The sequence below is a fragment of the Drosophila suzukii genome, chromosome 2R, assembly GCF_043229965.1.
Source record: "Drosophila suzukii chromosome 2R, CBGP_Dsuzu_IsoJpt1.0, whole genome shotgun sequence".
Classification (NCBI taxonomy): Eukaryota; Metazoa; Arthropoda; class Insecta; order Diptera; family Drosophilidae; genus Drosophila; species Drosophila suzukii.
In genome coordinates, this window is record NC_092081.1 from 16735393 (window position 1) to 16753383 (window position 17991).

The 17991-nt window shown below is 44.0% G+C and overlaps 1 protein-coding gene across 1 annotated transcript in view; it reads left to right on the forward strand.

The window, feature by feature from the left end:
• Positions 1 to 17991, forward strand: part of LOC108017699 (uncharacterized) — a 38430-nt gene that overhangs the window by 8958 nt on the left and 11481 nt on the right. The window contains exon 3 of the mRNA XM_036813954.3: positions 67 to 1940. Within this exon, the coding sequence (XP_036669849.3) occupies positions 67 to 1940 (1874 nt within the window). The remainder of the gene's footprint in view (positions 1 to 66; positions 1941 to 17991) is intronic.

Below are 17991 nucleotides of genomic sequence, written 5' to 3' on the forward strand. Positions count from 1 at the left end.
CTTGTCATTCGGTATATGCAAAAACTTGACTCGATCTCTCTTTCTCTTTCTGTCTCTCTCCCGCAGAATTGCGCTCCATTCACGCCAGCAACTGTATTGCAGCACGGCAGCAACACTGAGACAACAACGGCAACGGAAACACAAAGCCCAGCAACGAATGCGAGATCACAACAAAGCGAAGAAAACCCAGGCAGCAGCGCAGCGAATTGCATTATCAATGAACAGATTGCAACTGCAGCAGCAACACCAACAGCAGCAGCAGCAGCAACAGCAGCAGCGGCAGCGGCAACATCGGGAGGAAATGAGGAAACCAGCTCAGTGGCAGTGCAGGTCACTCAACCTGTTTCCTGTGCCGCCAGAGAGCGAAGAGAGCCGCTGAGAGCCAGCAACACGCCATCAGCAGCAGCAGCAGCAGCAACGCGAGCAGGCAGCAACACGAGCCACGCGAGCAACACCAGCGACGGCAGCAACATCGGCGGCGAGAGCTCGACGATCAGTCTCTCGGCAACTTTCGGCGGGCCAACAACGAACGCGAGCAGCAGCAGCAGCAACCGGAATTGCTACTACGCAGGTAGCAGCAACTATCGCCCACTGTACGACAGCAGCAACAGTAGCAGCGTGCTGCGACCCAACAAATGTTTGGCAGAACTCGAGCGTCTCTATGCCGAATTTCGCGCGAGTGAAAGCAGATTCGAGCGCGGTCTGAGCCAGTTGGACATTGAAAACGCCAACGAAATGCGTCTGAATGTGCCAGCCACTGCGGCAGCAGCAACTGTTGCAAGTAGCAATACCAGTAGCAGCAGCAGCAGTAGTGTTTTCCTCAATGTGTCCGGCAGCAGCAGCACCGACAGCGGCGACAATCAAGCCGTAGACGAGGCCAAGACCATCAGCAACATTGCGGTGCTGCCAGCAGCAGCAACAGCGACTTCCAAGTCCTGCCAGCGACAGCCGAGCCTAACGATCCAGGTGAACAACAACACTAACGGTAACAATAACGGCAATCGCGTCTCGGTGGCTTCGCCCACGAGCATCGTCAACAACAACAACGGCGTGTGCGTTGTCAACTGCAGCTACACCCCCAGCAGCAACAGCAACACGAGCAACACCAGCAACACGAGCAACAACAATAGCGTAGTTGAAATCAATAATTGTGTGCCAGCAGCCAAAGTGTTTAGTGCAAGTGTTCAAAATAAGCTAAATAATAATATTAGCCCCCCGAGCGGGGAACAGCAACATGTTGCTGCTAACACGGCCAGCAATAATAATCATGTGCAGCCAGATAACAGTGTGAATATAATCAATGTGAATGCCAGCAATAGCAACAGCAGCAGCAACAATAATAATAATAATAATAGCAGCCACCCACGCACCTTCACCTCAACGGAATGCCAAACGGATGACCTGACAGCCAGTACATCATCATCATCAGCCAACCTGCAACAACAGCAGCAGCAGCAGCAGCAACATATCCGGACACGCGAGCAACGCCGCAAGGAGCGAAGGGAACGGCGGCAGCAGCAGCAGCAACAACAGCAATTTCCGCAGCCCCACCACCCGCGACGCCATCCGCCTCCACCTCCTCCGCCCCAATTGCACCCACCACCCCATCTGCACCACCCACATCCCCACCCACTGCCCCATCCCCATCCCGCCGCCATGGGATTGGCCCGCGCCCTGCTGCCGGACATCCTGCACGCCCACTACCCGCCGCCCTACACCGCCCTCTCCGTTCCCGTGCCCCTGACCGCTGCCGCCCCGCCCCCACCGCCTCCGCCGGCTGCTGTTGCATCGGCGGCACAGGGGCAGCAGCCACATGCTGCTCCACAGGCGCCTCCGCCGGCGCTGACGTCCGTGATATCGACGGTGCCACTGCCGGGTCCGCTGCCAGCGCCCCTCATGAACGATGGACGCTTCACGCTGCCGCTGCCCATCATGCGCAGGTGAGTTCCGTTGCGACCCCAACTTCCACTCGGAGTGGAATCTCTGCCCACTCTGCAATCCCCGAGAGCCACTCTCACCCCATCCCGGACAGCATCGATCACTCATCCGACCCGTTACGTTCGACCAGGCACTCCTTTGTCGTCTTTGGCCAGTCTCGAATTTCGTTTCCCTTACCGGGTGAAAAGTGCACTCAGGAAAATGGGGGTTGGATTGCAGGGAAAATCGAATTTCATGACCTCTGTACATGTCAGCCATAAATCTTTTTACAAAGTCCTAGTACCTAAAATTAATGAATTTGTTTTTTTAATGGTTCTTAAATGTATTATATTACCAAAAAGGATATTTTAACAAGTCAACAGAGTTAGGAAGACTTCGAGTTATAAAATTGAAATATCATGTTAAGATATAACATATTATTTTAATGGTTCTTAAATGAGACATACACCAAATGATCTATTTAAGTTATACATTTGGATTAGCATGTTATAAATATTAGTTCTTCCTGTTGAGTATTACTGTATAATCCTATATGAGATATTATAATATCATACAATAGTGGCATATTGTTCTGTTAAGGTTAAAGCATTCAATTTTGTTTTTTGCTCAGATTCATGAGTTTAACAAAGATGGAAATGAACCTATTCATACAGAATTAATTTCTCATTTCCCGTCCTTGGCTAAAACCCATGCAAATCACATTTGCCCTCCAAAATTCCTGGTATTTTTCGCAGTGTCCATTTCGACATTTTCTATTACCACATACTGGCTTTTGTGCCGCTCTTCCTGCTTCGCTTTCGAGTGTTCGTATTCGTGTTCGTGTTAGACGGGGCCAGACATTATAATGATGGTAATTTTTATGTCAGTAACAAATTTCTTGCATGATTTGATTCTCCACCTCTGCGCTAGACCAGGAAACCAGGTTCAGATCCAGGTTCAGGTCCAGGCCGTGGTGTAAAAATTAATTCTCAACGTTGACAGCTTCCAAGAAATTAACGAAAAGTGGATAGAGGATAGAGCCAACGACGAGTGGCTTCAATTTAAAGTTGGGGCCATTACTCTCGTCCACTTTTCGGCGAAAAGTTTTGGGTTCTTCAGTTTGGGGGGCTTTAATAACTCATTTTTATTATAATGAGTTCGGGCTTATCTTTAATTGCACATCTAGCGCCGCAGCTTGGCTTTGTCCTAGGCTGACTGGCCATAATTCTGCGATTCAGCCCGGATCGGAATCGGAATCGGACTGGCCTAGTCGCTTTCCCACGCATTTATTGCCTGGAACACTGAGACACTTATCTATAGTTGGGCACTGGCAGAACCAGTTTGTTTGGCATCGCCATCGCCATCGTCGCACAAATAATCGATGCCGCGTGTACTCGAACTTGTATCTCCGCTTCGCCATTTGTATCTGTATCTGCTTCGGTTTCTGTTTCTGTTTCTGTGCCTGAGTCCCCTAATATAGCCGTATCTGACGGATGCGCGCGCTATCTGTCTAATGGGCTGCCTAAATGTCTTGAAAAACAACTCGAACTCAACTCCCACTGTGAACGTTTGACATTTTGCGACAGCAGTTGCTCCAGTCAAGAGCAAATCGTGTTTCACAATTTTAATTGTGTTTGCCCATTGAATAATTGCAAAACTGTGTCGCCCCAGAATAATCTATTCTTTGTCTAAATTGGAGGCGTGTTCGCCGGCTGATTAGCATATTTATGAGTGAGTCAAAGTTGGGCCATTAAATTAATTGTTTCTACCTGAAGGTGAGGTGATTATTAAAGCACAAGTATGATTAATCATGTATGTACTCTCTTAACTAGATCTAGAATTTTTTTAGCTCATAAATTCAGAATTAGATTAGATCTACATTTAAAGTAAATCATCAAACTTGTTGGTGGTATCATTATATAAATGGTTTTTACAAGTTTGATACAGCTGAAGATGAATATACTTATATTCACTTATGTAGACATTCAGTTCATATATTAAGTTCTGAGAGTTCATAAATTACTGGTAAGATTTAATCCAATGAATATACTTATATTTACTCTTGTACTAAGTTCTCAGATTTTACAAGTTTAACTTTATTCATAGTAAGATTTAATCCAATAACCAAGGTCTATTCATAACCACCACCTCCTAAATTAGATATTCCGCTCAAAGCTGCTTAGGTTACCTTCCCAAGCACAAGATTCCCAGATAATTGGGTCGCTTAATAGAGATCCCTGAAATCGGGGTGTGAACAGCATCCCTCAAAGAAAGGGTTTATGTACCAAAAACCCAGAGAGAGAGAGCAAGCTCAAACAACAAACCGCAGACATTATCTGCAATTTTAACACCTTCTGCCTTCGTCCCAAATTAACATGCTCTTACACAACGCTTTTTTTTTACTCTACTCCACCTTTATTTTTACCTGCCCAAAAAGGTGTAAAAAAAGCGAAAGTTTTTCTGCCCCAACTTTTTGAAGGGGAATAAAGGGAGGCAGGAGCACTTTGTGCCGACCAGGAGTAAAAGGGTCGCCTGGTGGACCGTGTATAATCTTTAAATCATTAAATAACCGAACGAGAAAAACTCAGCCATTTCAGCCAGCAGTGAACCCGAAATGAAAAATGACAACAGCAAAGGCAAAGGCAAAAATAACAAATTCAGAGGGCAATAAAAAGGAAACGTGATGCCGAACTCACGTATAAATCGTTGTAATCATTTTTTTGTTTACTGTCTCTTTTTTTTTTCTTCTGTTTTTCTTAGCATTTAATTTTATTTTGAAACTCCGCCAAAGACGAAGCCAAAAACAAAAGCCAAGTTAACAGAGAGCGCGAGAGACTGAGACAAGAAAGGCGGTAATAAAATCACTTGAGACAAACGAGAAGCGGGATGAGAAAGAGAGTCACTTTCACTTTCTCATTCGTGTTTATTTTTTGTGTATCTGTATCTGTATCTGCATCCGAATATGAATCTGAATCTCTGCTCCCTGAGGTTAACCCAGGCCAAATGGCCAACAGCTTATCATAAATTTGGCTTTAAGTTACCCAGGCACTCACTCATAACAGAAATGAACTCGAACTTGGGGCATAAATCAAAAACAATTTAGTTAACATCATTTGGACGCGTGTTTCTTTTATTAATTATGCCGCAGCGGCTAATTGCTAATTGAATGGATGGATGGATGTATGGATGGATGGTGAATATGCCGAGATGAGATGACACTGAAATGGGTCCTGTTCACAGAGGAGGAAACCAGTTTGCATGGCGAGTGCCAAATTCAGAGTCCAAATACCTCGAAAAACTGGCTAAAATAAACAGGCATTTGCATTTGCATTTGGCGGCGAGGAGAGGTGCAAAAGTATCTCGATATCGACATCGATGATTCAACTTCAGCCATGCAAATGGAAAAGAAACAGAAACAGAATCAGAAACAAAACAGTGAGAAAGACGGCAATACAGGGGCAGAAAGAGACAGCTGCAGACAGGCAGAAAACCAGATTTCAGCCGAAAACAACAAGAAATATCGAGAAACATAAAACCAGGCAAGATCGAGTTGCAAGCCCCGAGTCGAGACCAAAGAAAGACGCTCAACGATCTTGGCTGGGGATGCTATTCTGCAACTTTTGGCTTGGATGACACACTTTTCCGCAGCTGGAAAATTGAGTGATTTTTCCATAAATTTTCATTCGCAAAATTCGCAGCTCGGCAGCGAGAAAATCACAGCCCAAGAGCCACAGCTCGACACTAAATGTTGTGGCTGTCTGTTGTCGGTGGTTGTTGGTAGAACTGACCAAACAACTTTCCAGTTTTACGGTCTTGCAACTGCCATCGTCTGTCCTGCTCCCACATCCTGCCATCCTGCTCCCTCTTGCCACATGGTCTTTCACTGATTCGGCGGCGTTGGGTTTATTTATTTTTATAAGCGAATAAACACAGCCAGCAATCACGGGGAGTTTACTAACCGACTGAAGGGATACCCTGCCCTTCGCATTTGGAGGATGTCCCTCCGACCACCGAAATATCCACTACAAACTTGTCGCCCGTCCAAGAAGCTGGCCACAAAACGAATCGAAACGAAACGAAGTCAACCGGGAAGAGAACTTGCCAAAAGTCAATAAAGCCAATAAAGCAAAAAGTTTCCATTCTCCAGTCGAAATGATATGGGTTAAGGGGGGAACTTGCTGCACCGACAAAATAATGTTACAATAACTATAGTTATGGAAAAGTCATTTTGGCAAATCATTATGCTATTACTTTAAAAGGATTTTAGGAGGTTTATGATACGTTATAACACTTTTCCTTTACGATATTCCATCAGCTACCCTTATAACAGCAGAATTCTTTCCACACAATTTAGGTAGTAGGTTAAATAAACCACAACTTAAGTATTATTGTATTGAACTAATATGAATTTTGAATTAAATCATAAATAGTTTATACATCATTTTCCAATATTTAATTGTAAAATAAATACATTTCGATTGATAATTGTCTATATTATTGTTGTGACAATATTAGAAGGAGTTCCAAAACAGATTATGATGATATCAGATGATATCAGTAGTGTTGGAAATACCATAAATCCTTTAAAAATAATTTTTAATATTTTTAGAAGTACTTTTTCTGTTAAAAACAAGGTTTTCCTATTAAAAGACCTGCCCCATCTTTGATTTTTCTCGCCGTGTTCTGGCCATACCCATGCCCAACCGAGTTGCGGTTGTCTGCTGCAGCTCCGTCTGTTTCTGCCTCAGCTTCTGGCTCTGTCTGTGTTTGTGTTTGTGTTTGTACAGAAAATGCATTCGGGCCAAGTTGAAATGAGCCGGCAAAATGCAGCAGCAACATCAGAAGAGGTAGCAGCAACATCACAAAATAGACGGGCCAAGTCGCAAACAAGTTGCCAACGAAATAGAGAGAGTTGTCGGGGATGGCCAAAGGGCCAAAGAGACGGCCCAATCTTCTGGCTTATTAAATTGTCACCCGAGTGCATTCGATTCGATTCGATTGGATTCGCTTTGGCTTTTGCTTTGGCTGGGCCTCATTTCGGGCACTTGTGGCCCAGAAACCGCAAAATGCCAAATCTAATGGGGTTTCGTCTGTAATTGTGCCACTGCAATTAAGTCTTGCTAACTGTGGTCAAATTGTTTTAATAAGTTTTTAACTGCCATAAATGAGCCCCGGCCTTGAGCAGTGGGAAACTGTCAGCTCTTTCTCTTTTTTTTCAGCCGCTTTTCGGAGGTTTTTAGTTTGGTTTTTTCGGTTTTTTAGGTTTTTTGTTCTGGCCATTACAGTTCAATGCCTTGGGCAACGGCGAACAAAGCCCGGCCAGCTCATTGTAAATTCAGATTCTGAGTTTCGCACAAAAGCCCAAACAAATGGCGGCGTTTGATGCAAATTCGGAGTGCTGGGCACAATACAATTATTCCCATGATGGGCATCATTTTGAAATTGGCGCATAAATAAAATATACACACTCGTGAATAGCTATTTGAAGGCTAGGGTATTCAGCGGTTAATACACTACTACTAAATCTTAGAGAGACGATAATTTCTGTGACAGGATGGAGAATTTTTCTGGGTAAATCCCCTCTAAAAGGTGTCCCCTTTCAATTCCTCACCTGCGGTACCGCCAGTTCAAGTCGTCGGTTTGGCTTTTCTATCTGGGTTTTATTTTTATTTTATCTGCGGCTGCTGCGGTTTTAAACAAAAGTCCATAATTTATGTTATGGCTAAGCTCCTCTCTCTCTCTTTCTTTTTTTATAATTTTATTTTTGCTGCTGCGGCTTGGCTTTTGTGCAATGAACTGAGCTCGATGGGATTGGCAACAGCATGGGCGTGTGTGACATTGATTTGGGGAGGGGCTATGGCTATATACCGCTGTAAACCGAATAAACGGGGGTTCAGCAAAGTTCAGTTTGGCAAAACACGTTCGCTGGAAGTGCTCTGAAATCGGCTTTAAAGCTGACTCAAAGAGCAAACCGACCACTTGACCCGCATTATGGCCGGATATGTGGGCGCATTTCCCTCACGTTTGTCCAAATTTGGTTTTATAATCGAAATATTGGCACATGCTGCAATTAAAATCAAAGGCTTAAGGCTGCCATTTCGATAATTAGCCCCTTTTTATTTTCGTTTTTTGTTGCTGACTGACTGACTAGGGGGCATGAGGTAATATTTGGCGAACCAGTTTTGTTGGCCCAAAGATATTTTCGGGTGAAAGTTAACGATTTCACAGCTTGTTTTGTTGCGTAGATCTGTGGATCGATCTTGATCGATGGTCAGTAGGTGGTATCCCCTGCAAAGCTAAGCTCCCACTCACCATAGAAAATCCATTTCGATGATCATTTACGATTCCCTCTGACACTCGACCCCGTGTTTGGCTTCAATTAACGTTCACAACAAATGCCAGTGCTTAAATATTTAAAACCAATATACCAAATGCGCAAACGTAATGAGGGCAGAGGAAGTTGAGGAAAATTCAAGGGGGAAAGCGCATTTTAATGGCAGCATTTTAGCTTAAACAGTGTGTCGTTTGCCCCGAAAACCAATTGGCAGACGAGCAGGGTGCTGCATCCGGTGCCGGAATTTCTCCTCCTCGCCGCCCCAAACTCTTCAGATACCAAAGTCCTGCCATTGCCATTGCCACAACTACTGCACTGTGTCAACTGTCAACCGCAAAATGCGCGCGCTAAAAAAAGGACAACCGAAAAAAATCAGTTTCCAGCAGGATACCACGAATTTCGAAAGAGTTTCAGGGGGTTCAGGGGTTTTCAGAGGGTTCAGGGGGGTGACCTCTGTATCTCGCACTGATTTCAATTTAAAGTGCAATGAGTTTTGCAGTTTCGCTGTTGTTGCCGTCAAAGTTGTTGCCAAAGCTTATTTGTTCGTTGTCTGCAAATCTGCTTGCCACATACAAAAACACCCGGTTCGCTTGTAATGCTTATTGCTCTCGTTTTTGTTGTGTTTATGTAGCTAAGCAACAAAAAGCCAACAAGCGCGTTTCGCAAATTAATTAAAACATTTAACGAATGCGCGTGTGGCTGCTGTATCCTGTATCCCCGAGTATCCCATATCCTTTGTGCGTATCCTGGTCCCCCAGCACTTCAGCAAATAAAATGCATAATTTATGTTTTCCCCCTTACCCTGCCAAAAGAAAATCCCTTTGCGTGTGCGTTTCTCATAATTACTTAGACATACACCCAGCATTTACAGATGGAGGACAAGGGCAAACAGAGACTTACAATTTGTCTTGGCCTCCCACGCGGCGTATGCGTGATATTCGCCAAGTGGAAGGGTTGCCAGTGACAACTATAAATGTTTGGGGGTTTGGGGTGGTATCTACAGGGGAAGTTTCGGATTCGGAGGGTCATAATTAGAGAGCACGAAGCACGGGCACTTTCATGAGCCAAACTAATGGAGAAGATGCTGAAAAATCACCGCCTCAGCCGCATGGTAAACATGAGAAATGGGAAACGTTGGCCGGGGCAACCGCACGAGACAAAGGCGGTAATTTGAAGCAGCTGGGAAAACGGCAAATGAGGCAGCATCTACAGGGTCTCCCAGTTGACGGCCCAACTAAAAGTCAAAACAAATAATTTGCTATAATAACTAAGAGCGTAGCCAAACAGCTAAAAACAAAAGAAGGGGGATAAAAAAAAATATAAAGAAAAATAAGAAATTGGTAGAAAAGATAGGCAAGTGGAAGTGAAACAAAGCACAAAAGCAACAGCAACTCTCATCTCTTAGCCACAAAAGCCAAGACGTAGAGAAAACTTTCTCCTCGGCTAAACGCTTCATCTGCATGAGTTGGTGGCTCACACTGTGTGTGTGTGTGTGTGGGTACTTTGCAAGTTAAAGAGCCCAAGATGGGTCTTACCCCTTTCGGGATCGGCTGCAGAGAGTATCTTTTCCTCCAAGCCCAAGCCGCAGAGCTATTAAACGCACACTTGCGTCGACTTTTCACACGCACACACGCCGCACTTTTCCCCTTTTCCCTTTTCCACCTCGAAAATCCCTTATCCCAAGTGGATGCAATTTTTGCATTTTACAATGCAAGTTTTGCAAATCTCGCACAGCTGCGGTTAGTTTCCATTTACCCTGGAACCCCCGAAATCCCCCCGTCATCTTCTGGGATCTTTAGTTCTGTTCCAAGCGGTGTACAGATAAAGATACTGCCCGCATGGTCATAATTTCGTTTGGTTTCGTTCCGCTTATCGGCAAACTGCAATCAGCATATAATTTTTGCCCAGCCGCACATAAAAACGAATCGAAACGAAGGAAACAACATGTGGCCGACTGGACATGAACACCCTCATCGTATCTCATGGCCATGGCCCCATAGTTCATTTGGCGTACCCTCGATAAGGCCAGCCAACCCAACAACCATCCAAACCAACCCCTAGGGCTCTCGTTCTGAGTCAGAGTCCAGAAGCTGACCACTTTGCAGTTCTCTGTGTCACTCGGGTGGCGAAAAAAAGCGACATGGAAATGGACATGAAAATGAAAATGTTGCTGAACGCAGGCTCAGGAAATTATGCGTAATGAAGTAAGCACTTTCTGCGGAAAGGGGACTGTGCTATCGGGGCGAATGTGTGGATGTGGATGTGGTGTGGTTCGCAGTGGTGAGGGCCTTGTGTTGATAGCTGGAAATTGCTTGTCGGACGGACAACAGGGAACTCCCATCCTCCCCGTTCTACACGGTGCAAAATACCCCACATATCATATCGTATGTAAGCACGAATCATAACTATTGCTTAGTGGGTGTCACAAAAAGAAAGTTTACATGCCACCCCCTTCATAATGGCTCTATAAAAAACATAGAACACCAAAGAATCTAGCCTTAAAATGTCTTAAATCTCTTTAGGTTCCATTTATTAAAATAAAATGTCAGAAAAGGTATTTCAAGAACTACAATTTATTATATGAAACCCCTTATGAAACAGGCTTTAAAATCTAACAAAAACCATTAACATATCTAGTTTCAATTTACCAAAATAATTAATGATAATGAATTTTGTTACTAAGCCCATAGCATTTTATTTTAGTTTAGTGGAGACATGATTTTGTTAAATAGATACTTTTAATAATATAAAATTAATACTTTAAGCATGGTTAAAAACGTTGGAAACTTAGAACTGTGCTACCAACCAAATGATTTGAAAATGTTTTTAAAATAAAGGATTTACCTTGACTTCAGGAAACAAATTCTTAAAGACGATAGTAAATTTTTTAGTGGGGTTCCTGTTATATGTTGGCTTAGAAATTGGAAAACAAGTCAAGTGGCAATAACAATAGATCCTTTGCCAGCTGTCCCTTTTTTCTGAGTGCAGATTGCTTTCTGCGGCCAGCTCGGGTAGTTTTTATTCGCTTCGTTTCCGCGTCAATTTCCTTTAATGCGCTGTGGCGTGATGTCCCTTGGCTCGCTTCGAGATACTCAGCCCTCGTATCTGTAGCTGCGTGTCCATGTGTATCTGGCAGATACCCATATAGTGCGAGCCTGTGTGAGTGTCTCCATATAACTCTCAATCAGTTTTGCGCTTTATGCGCATTTTTATGGCTTTTGCCCGCCTCAACTGGGTGTTGTTGTCTTGTTTTGCGCTTGTTGCTGCCCGGCACTGTATTTTATCTACGTAATTGAGTTCGTTTGCACATTAGCAGCAGGAATAGCAAAAATAACAAAATAAAAACAGAGACAACAGCCCGGCTAAATGCGAGTTTTGAATGGCAGAGCCTAGAATTATGGCCGGAGTAATTGGCAAGCCATGTGTTATGCGGATTGCCAAACACGCGGCTGCCCAAACGATCCAATTTTACTTGATATCGGTGTGATTCAATTCGCACAAATCGCTTAGCACTGGCATTTTGATCCGGTGACGGCGATAAATCCGGTTTCGGGTTGCATTTTCCACTTCAACAGTGGCTCATTAGGGCGCATCATCGTTATGGAAATTCTATTAAATTTTACGACCTCATGTGCTGTCCTGGCTCTCTCACACAATGAACATCCATTGCCTTTAAGAGCCAAACGAGCCATCATCGATGCAGCCCAATTTCCAGTCCACAAATAATCAAAAACTAATTGCCAGAAGATCGGTTAATGGCAAGGGTAATGGGCCAGTTGCGTGCCGAAAATACTTAAAGGTGCAATTCGGCGGGTTATCAACTCTCGGCTGCGAAAAAGAGTTGGCTTCAACTTTAGCGCTGAATCACGACTTTGGTACAATTTTGGCCGAAACGAAAGCAATCCGAAAATCCGAAAGCGAGTCAGCGCAGCATTTCAATCAGCTAACTGCCAACAGCCAACAATCCAGCAACGTGCCGGGGGCAAGGTGTCTTAGAAGCATCGCCAATCGCGTCCGCAGCTCGCCACCCAGCAAATTAGCCACATTTATGAGCATGACCAAGGCGGATTTCCACAGTCCCACAATGGACTATACTATAGCTCCATAGTTCCACCGATTTTTTCTTTCTTTACAGCCCCAACGAAGCGCACTGAACGTGTGAACGTGAATTGGTAATCGATGAGCATTGGGCATGGCTTTGACTCTTTAGCTTGGTTTTTTTTTATTTTTCAACAGGCAACTTCCATCCAGAGCTCGGGGGAAAATGCTGCCACTACGTGCACAAGGTCAAGTTGTTTATGGCCAGCACTTGATATTTGATATCATCGCCAGTGCCTGGCCACAATTTCGTCTTCGGGCTTTATTTATTCGTGCAGAGTTATGAATATGCATGGCTGCCCGACTGCCCGACTGCTAAAATTTATTTGATATTGAGCTGAACGATCTTTTCTCAGGTGGAGAGTTCACGTTGCCCGGTCTTTGTTTTCTACTCGAAATCAGGCGATACCTGTGTTTGCTCAGGTTTCCTCGGTCTCAATCATATTAAATTGTTTTGGCCATGACTCGGGTTGGAATATAAGGCAAATACTCGTTTGACTTTGAGTACTAGCCATGTGTTTCTTAATCAGTGGCATTTCGCTAGAGCAGCTGGCAGTCAAGCGAATTTATCTGCACACATTTTGTGTTTATATCGCTGGATTCGTTTCTTTTTAATACCTGACTTTATGTGGGAGTTTATCAATTTTAGTCAAACATTTTTCAAGTCAGCTCTACTTAGTTTAAACTGTTTTAAAGGTCGGTTTAAAGGCTTCTAACGTTGACGTTCTTTAGTTTGAATTAAGTCCTAACTTCAGAATTATGTTCTAAATCAGAGAAAAATCTTTTATTTAAAGAACATGGTACCTCCACTTTCTCCGATAAATCTTTCAAACCCTGTTTACTGTATCCATAGACATTTAAATCATTCCCAGCGACTGACTTCAAATGCTGGCCATGTTCGGTGCCTAGTGGGACATATGTAGATACATCTATGCAGCGGCATATGAATGCTGATGATTCTGGAAGCGAAGGGTTATCGCCATCCAGTATTCTCACCCGTCTCGATTGTTCGGCTGCTTTTTGTTTTCCGTTTCTGCCATCACTTTCCATTTTCGACATTTGCAAATTTGCATTTTGCCTGTTATTGAATATGTATGACATATAAAAAGCAGACATGGCAGCTATACAAAATAAAAAGCAAAAGTAACAACAGCAGCAACAATGTGAGCACATTTGTCCCACGTATTCATTTAATTTCTGCCGTGTATTTCAATTTCAATCGACTGTTGCTTTTCATTTGGCGCGACTTTCGCGCACCGAGCACCAATTTGCATATGCCGCAGAAATGCTGATGAAAGAGAGCGAAATATGGCTAGTGAAAGAGATGGATAGATGCATGGGTCTATAGAACAGGCCCGGGAAACTATGGCAACGCCATTTGATCTAAGCGACATCTGAATGGGCATCGAATTAAAGCGGCCCGAAATTGAATATAAACTGCGTCAAAATTGAAAAGTCGAGCTGTTCCAGCGGAACGTGTCCGGATTGTCCGGAATGTCCGTCCGGATGTTCGGATGTCCTGGTGCCCGCCGCGTCCGCAAAAGCTCTGACAAAAGTCCGTGCTTATAGATGGCTGGCACGTGACCCGGCAGCGGCATCAGCATCCCAATCCCAGCATTGCGAACTGTGAATTTACAGCCAGGTGCTCTACGTCCACCTCTGGGTCCTCTTTTAGGGTCACCCCCAGCGGGGCGGTCACCACCCAACCGAAATTGTTTAATAGAAAAATTATGCACTGATTTGTATTTGTCTTAATCTGCTCCTTTTTTGTCTACTGTCTTCGTGACTTCTTTTTGGATTCAAGAGAAAAACAGAAGAATACACGGGGGAAAAATTATAGAATATATGTATTATAGATTTATATTACATAAAGGTATCTTGCTTAAGCAGTTATAGGAAAGACTAGTGTATCTTTCTTATAAAACTATCGAAATTCAGGACTAAATATTTAAGTATTTCTCAGTAAACTTTCTTTTAAGCATGGTTCCTCTTAAATTAAGAGCCAGACTTTTCTGCTGTGTAAGAATGAGGTTGAGTCTGACTGGCGCTTATGCAAATCGTAGCCAAGCAATAGAAATAAATTGCCAAAGTGTCGTCTGCAAGGGCCAAAGGATCCGATTCGAGTGGGTGGACAGCGGATGGGTGGAGGCTATACAGCTAAGCTATCGATGGCAGCAATTTCCGGACCAACCAAAAAATAAAAAAGAGCCCAAAACGAAAATGCCGCCTTTACATGGCAGAGTGGCTCGTCGTAAAAACAAACTCCAGAAATCCGCCGCATCAAATTGGCTATGGCCGAGAAAAACAAAGGAAAAACTCAATTGGAAGCACCACTCAAAAACAGGGTAAGGGGTGGGGGGATGAGGTGGGAAAATCCAGTTACGGTTTTACAGTTCTCCTTCGCAACGCATTTTCCTTCGAGCCCTGAAAATCCATCCCTAAACTGCAAAACTTTCCGCAGTAATGCCCCGCTGAATCCGTAAAACCCACACCCAAGTCAGTGGCGCTTCGATTTGTCAACGATTTGGAATCGGTTGCATTTTTATTGGCCCTGGCTTTGGCTCTGGAATTTCATTTTATTGGCCATTTCGGTTGACCTTCGCGAAAAGGGGGAGCGAACTCCTGAATTCCTGCCGAGCGAATTCCGCAATAAATTGAAGGCAAAAGTTGTTTCTTTTTTGCATAACTCTAGACGTTATTGGCTTTCTCCGCGAATTTCTTGCATATCTGAAACCAAAATTCAATTTGTACTGCAATGCCAAGGATTTTTCTCCATCTGAGAGGCCCATTCCTTTGGCTGTTCTCCTCCCCTGACCTCTGAACTTTGTTGCCCTGCTGCATGAGCGAATTCTTCGCACTTTACAACATCAGACCACAGAGCCCGAGGTCATCAGGTGTCATAATCAAATAAAACTTCCACTTCAAACGGCAGAGCAATTAGCTGTGTGTACAGCTAAACCGAAAAGGGGGGAAGGTGCTGAAGATCTGGAGGCCAACACCCCAGAAATGTTTATTAAACAACGGCGTAATGAGTTGTTGACCTCATGCCGAGCATCGCCGGCGATTGTTGCGAAATTCTTTTGTTTGCCAGGGGTAAATACTTATGTACGTGTGGAATCCCCCTTCCAGAAATCGATTCTCGCATTAAACAGAGTTCAAAACGGTTCAGCAGCAGCCTCATCGATTGATTGCGAATTATTTAATGGCACCAAATTGAAGCGACAAATTGTAATGCCTGTTTAATGGGTAATACAGCATTGTAAACGTTTTATATTCCCCAGAGTTACTTTAAGTGTGGCACAAGTACAAATAAACCCCCTTTCTACCCATTAAAGCCTTTCACCCAACCAATAAGCACTATATACTTAAGTATTTCAGCTCTTGTGCGCTGCGTAAATCAGATATTCCACAGAGGTTTGCTTAAGTATCTGGCAGATACTTTTGTATCTTTAAATTTGACTCACAACTGGCCCAGTGATTCACCCGGCAGAGAACAAAGCCCAAGACTATCTGTCAGCTCCTCGCCGGGGCATTAATGTATTCTAATTAATGACAACTCCCCGATAGCATCTCATGGGTGATGAAATTTAGCTAGTTGAGGAGCCCGCATCTCGGAGGATGGCAATAAAAATATAAATATAATAGCTCCCCCAACCCCAACCTCATCTGGTGCACATAATTTTGTGTCCCCAACTTGCCAGCTAAGTCCCCTCGTATTTTCGGTGAGACAAAAGCGACCGCCAAAGAGAATCCATTGGGTGCTAAATTAAATCACTTGAAGATGCCACTGCGCGATATTAAAAGCGCATAGAATTCGAGGGAAATCGCTGGGCAGCTGGAGAAGTGAAAAAGTGGGGAATAGTAGTGCTGGTTGTGGTGGTGGTGACCTACATTGTGGCCAGCACAGCGTGATTATTGTTATTGTAGCCCATCATCATAGGCCAGCGACAGCGGCAATATTGCAGCAACGGCGACAGCAGCAACATCATGAATGAGTGAGCAAACCTCATGATGGGCTAACGAGCAATTTAAGAATTTAATTTATGTACGTACATATAGCGACACAGATACATGACAGACCCAATCCCAGTTCGGGAAATGCTGTAGGAGCAGCAGCAACACCAGCAGCAACAGCAACATGAGCAGTTGCAGCAGCAACAACAGCAGCAACAGCAACAACAGCAGCAACATCAGCACTCGCAGCCTAATGACGCAGCCACTTAGGCGGTCTATATATGTGTGTGTGTTTTTCGAGAGAGCGCGCCACACTGGCTGCGGTTCTTGCAGCAATGTTGCTGCTGCAACTGCAATGTCGCGTCGGCAACATGTAAAAGTAATTGCCAACCCGGATGCTGCTGCTCCATGGCCATGGCTACGATGGCTGCCAGGCCGACTGTGCCACATGAAAGCCAGAAATTAGAAGCGGATCTCAAATTAGAAATGCCCGAGACGAGACGCAGCTCCAGTTGTCGTTGTAGTTGTCGTTGTCGTCGTCACGATGTTTGGCACTTGTTCCCTGCCAGCAACCCATTTATATGCCCCTCATATGTGGGTGGGCGGCTAATGTTTTTATATATCTGCGCCACACACTTGGCATGCTGCCCTATATTCCAGATTTCCTGGAGAGGATGGCCCCCATGCGTGGGCGTCAATTGCTGGCAACTCTTGCGTTTTATGCATTCAAAAATTGGCAATAAACGTTGGCCCAAACTTTGTCTGCACTGCTGCACTCGAAAGAAAACTCTTACATCCAACCGAATGTAAAATTGTTGTCACTCTGGGTATAATTTCCATGAAACTGGTATAGAATTTTAAATTTAAAGGCCGTCTAAATTTCTGCCGGCTGTGCGACTCTAGAGATTTCGATAAAAGACACCTATAAAAACGTGGTTGGTCATAAAAAATGTTGTCAATAAAAAGTGGATTGCAATCTGTTTGTGTATCTTTCTATGGAGAAAGACTTGTATTTTCCATACCACCAAAAACTCAAAAGTCTTTATAAAAAATATAGTTTTCCTGGGCCTTCTTACCTAAAAGTTCAAATAGAATAGGTAGTAATGTATGAAATTAATTATTAATTATTAGTAACTCAAGAAAATCTATATCTAGTACTGTACTATAAACTGATATCCCTCAACCTTTTACAATGTCTCTTAATTTGTATATCCTTACCACCGAAGAACAGAATCTTTTGCCATCTTACTTAAAACTCTGAGTATAAGTAATACAGCAAATGTAATACAACTTACTAACTAAAGAATCGATGTAGAGTACTTATAAGCTGGTAGTCCCCCCTTATATGTCTTATATTTTCGATTGGATCTTTTCCCCAAGTGCAGCCATATCCGCAGCCAATGGACAGCGCCAACTTTGCCATATAATCTTTTACACTCGCATTAAGAGCTCACTTGGCCCGGACTGCCAGAAAGCGGGGGAGTGCAGCTGTCAGTTGGCCGACTGAGGAGAACTCCTCCGACAACTCCACTTGCAGATACTCCATTTCGGCGAGCTATCAAAGTCGTGTGCTCGAGTTACGCCCCTTAGAGGAAGGGCAAAGAAAAGATACCCAGCTGGGCTGGACTCTTTAAGGTGGCTCTGAGTTTAAAGCTGGCTGTTTCGGGGCCCCGGCATCAGTATCAGTA